Source organism: Opisthocomus hoazin, chromosome 29, assembly GCF_030867145.1.
Source record: "Opisthocomus hoazin isolate bOpiHoa1 chromosome 29, bOpiHoa1.hap1, whole genome shotgun sequence".
Classification (NCBI taxonomy): domain Eukaryota; kingdom Metazoa; phylum Chordata; class Aves; order Opisthocomiformes; family Opisthocomidae; genus Opisthocomus; species Opisthocomus hoazin.
Window position 1 is genome coordinate 7193415 of NC_134442.1, and position 2962 is coordinate 7196376.

The 2962-nt window shown below is 61.8% G+C and overlaps 1 protein-coding gene across 1 annotated transcript; it reads right to left on the bottom strand.

The window, feature by feature from the left end:
* Window positions 1-818: 818 nt before the first annotated feature.
* LOC142364835 (acrosin-like) lies at window positions 819-2461 on the bottom strand. The gene is made up of 2 exons (XM_075444956.1): window positions 1343-2461; window positions 819-1028 (listed from the first exon to the last, which is right to left on the bottom strand). The coding sequence occupies exons 1-2, from the start codon at window positions 1411-1413 to the stop codon at window positions 824-826; spliced, it is 276 nt and encodes a 91-aa protein (XP_075301071.1). The 5' UTR covers window positions 1414-2461; the 3' UTR covers window positions 819-823.
* Window positions 2462-2962: the final 501 nt, after the last annotated feature.

A 2962-nucleotide genomic window follows, 5' to 3' on the forward strand; every position in this document is an offset into this window, starting at 1 on the left:
GCGTCTGGCTGAAGCCCTGCCCTAGGGCTGGGCTTTGCGTCTCCAGAGGCACTGTGCCGCTGCTGTCTCCCTTCTGTCTTGCTTGGGGTAATGGGCCAGGCCCACCTCTCCATCGGCATGCACCCCGCAGCCCGACTCTGGCTTTCGCCTCTGCTGTCAGGAAGCCCACCCCGCCTCCCCAGTGTGCCCAGCCTGCGCTCAGGACACCCCTCCCTTTTGGGAACTCACCTCTTGCAGTCGTGGAACCCCAGCCACTGACGTAGCAGCTTCTCAGCTGCGACACTCTCAGCCAGGCGTCGGGCACACAGGCAAGCTGCACGTAGTAGCCGCACAGGTCAGGCTGGTCCAATTCCAGCAAGGCAATGTCGTTCCTCTGCGTGATGTTGTAGTAGTGCTCGTGAACCAGTAGCCGCTTAATAGTGCGCACTTGGGTCTCAGGGCCCAGCTGAGTCAAGTGGCTGGCCCCGATCACCACGTGCCACATGGTGATGTGCCTGCAAGGCAGGTGGAGAGAGGGGTCAGAGGGAGCGCAGCCCCGTGCTGCAAGCAGCCCAGCAGTTGCCTGCCTTCTGCTGCACAGGGCAGAGAGGAAGGCAGCGCTACGGAGGGTGCGACTGCCCTAGCACGCCTTGGGCACAAGGAGTGTCGGGCGGGAGGCTGCTAGGAAGCCGTGGCGTGAGCCCAGCCCTCTCGCGAGCAGTCTCTCAGCTGGGCTTGGCAGTGCCCAGGCACTGGGCGTGCTGCAGGGAAGCGGGATGGCGCTAGCACGTGCTGCTGTGGAGCGGGCACGTGCTAGTGCTGTGGGGCTGTTCCCTGGTCCTCCTTACCCGGGCGTGATGAAGCAGTGGGCTGCTGTCAGCACCCACTGTGGGCTGATGAGAGACCCTCCGCAGACATGCGCCATGCCTCCTATGATGGGCTTCTGGATGCTGACGATCCAGGGCCAGGCCCCTAGCTGGGCATCGGTGCCACCCACGACGCGTGACATGCCGTAGTAAGAATCCACGGGCCGGTGCCCGCAGGTCCCTCTGTAAGCAGAAACTGATGAATGTCCTGCTCGGTGGCTTGCTGCTGTTCAGGCTGCAGGTCAGCCCCCTTCCCCCCCACCAGGCGCTGCATGGACAGCAGGGCCGCGGAACCCTGTGGGGCATGCGTCCATCTACCCCTGTTTGTGCTTGAGCCCCGTAGGCGAGTTGTGCCAGCGGCCTGGCTGCTGGCAAGGAACTGAGGCTCCCACATGGCGTTTGGGAAGCTTTGGTGTGGCCAGGGGGAAAAGCGAGCACCCGCCAGTGAAGCCCACAAGGGCTGCCCCAGCTCCCTCCCAGAGCCTCGGGCCACTTACCCACAGTTGTCCCACATGCCGTACGCCGGCCAGCACACGGCCAGCAGGACCAGGACGGGGAGAAAATTCATGGCTGCCAGCGGCACGTGGCAGCTGCAAGAAGCGAGAGCTGGTGGCCAGCAGTGCAGCAGCCGACGTAGTGCCTGCAGCAGTCCCGCTGCCCAGGGAACCCTTGGCCCCGTGGCTGATGTCACAGAGTGGCTGGTTCCGGGTGCTGGGCACGGTGGATTCTAGGGGGGGGCGGGCAACATGGAGGGTTCCGAGCAGGAGGGGAGGCAGAAGCTGGGCTCGGACACCCCCAGCAGACCCCCGCTGAATGCTCCGCTTGCGGGACGAGGCTCTGCAGACCTCGTGGCAGGCAGCAGCGCCTGCCTCCCAGTGCTGCCTGCTAACAGCTAGCCGGGAAAACCAAGTGTGGCACCATAGCCTCTTTGGGAAGTTCACTGCCACCCCGCTCTGCGCAGCCGCTTGCCACCAGGTCCTTCCCAAAGAAACTGACACCGCAGAACGGAACTACTACAGGCAGTAGGCACCTGGTTGGGGGCTGAAGAGCCAATCTGCTTACAGCCGCGGCAGGCAAGCAGGGATGTGCAAGCCAAATCAACCAAGCATAGCCAAGCACTGCCATCCTGTCCTGCACAAAGCACAGCGAAACACAGATGGAGCACGCTCCACGCTGGCTCTGTCATTGCCAAGGGACGGGGTGGGGGTGGCGCTTGGTCATTCTCGAGTGTTTAGTTTTCTAAGGTATTTTGTTTTATAATATGTTGCATGTAGATTACTGTATGTAGAGTATGCATTGCTCTGTACAGTACGTATTGTGTAGTTTTTATTGTTTTGCAGCCATTGTGGGTATTGTGGGTATGGTAGGTATGGGACTGCGCTATACAGTTTATTATTGTCTGTATTATATTGTGCCCCGAACGGGATGGACCTTTTCCAGAACCACCCAATGCTCCTGCAGACCATGCAGCCCTGGGTCCAGCAGGAGCTGGAGCAGATCTTTGACAACAGGGGGTTGGAGTCAGCCATGGTGGAAGACACCATCATGGCCATGTTGACCAAGATGCCCCCGACCCCGCTGCCTCCTGAGGAGGGTCTCTGCCTCCCCCGGCAGCCCTGCGAGATCCGGCACGGACGAGCTCCTCGGCACCTCATGCGCCGCTGTTGGTGGGCACCTGGCAGCTGCCCCGCTGCTCCCGCTGCCATCCCCACGGAGCAAGAAGAGCCCCAGGAGGAGCCTGGGGAGGCTGTGCCCAGGCCCTCCACTACCAGCTGGGGCAGGGAACGCCCCCGGGGGGCCACGGCCACCCCCAAAGAGGAGCACCAGCAGCTCTGAGGACTCTCCAGCCAACAAGAGGCCAGCACCACACCAGGGACCCTGGAGGGGCCCTCGCCAGACGGCCGAACCAGGACTGGGCCACCAGCTGCAGCACACGCTGGCCCTCAAGGGCTCCCAGATCCCATTAGCCAAATAAAAGAATCGCATGCAAATGACAGAAAAAGTCTCAGTGTTACCAACAGCGCAGATGCCTTTGCTGTCCTCACCCTTTTTAGCTTTTCTTTTACAGGGAGGGGTGGGATGTGAACGCTGAGGGGTCCTTCTGCGCGTGCCAGGCA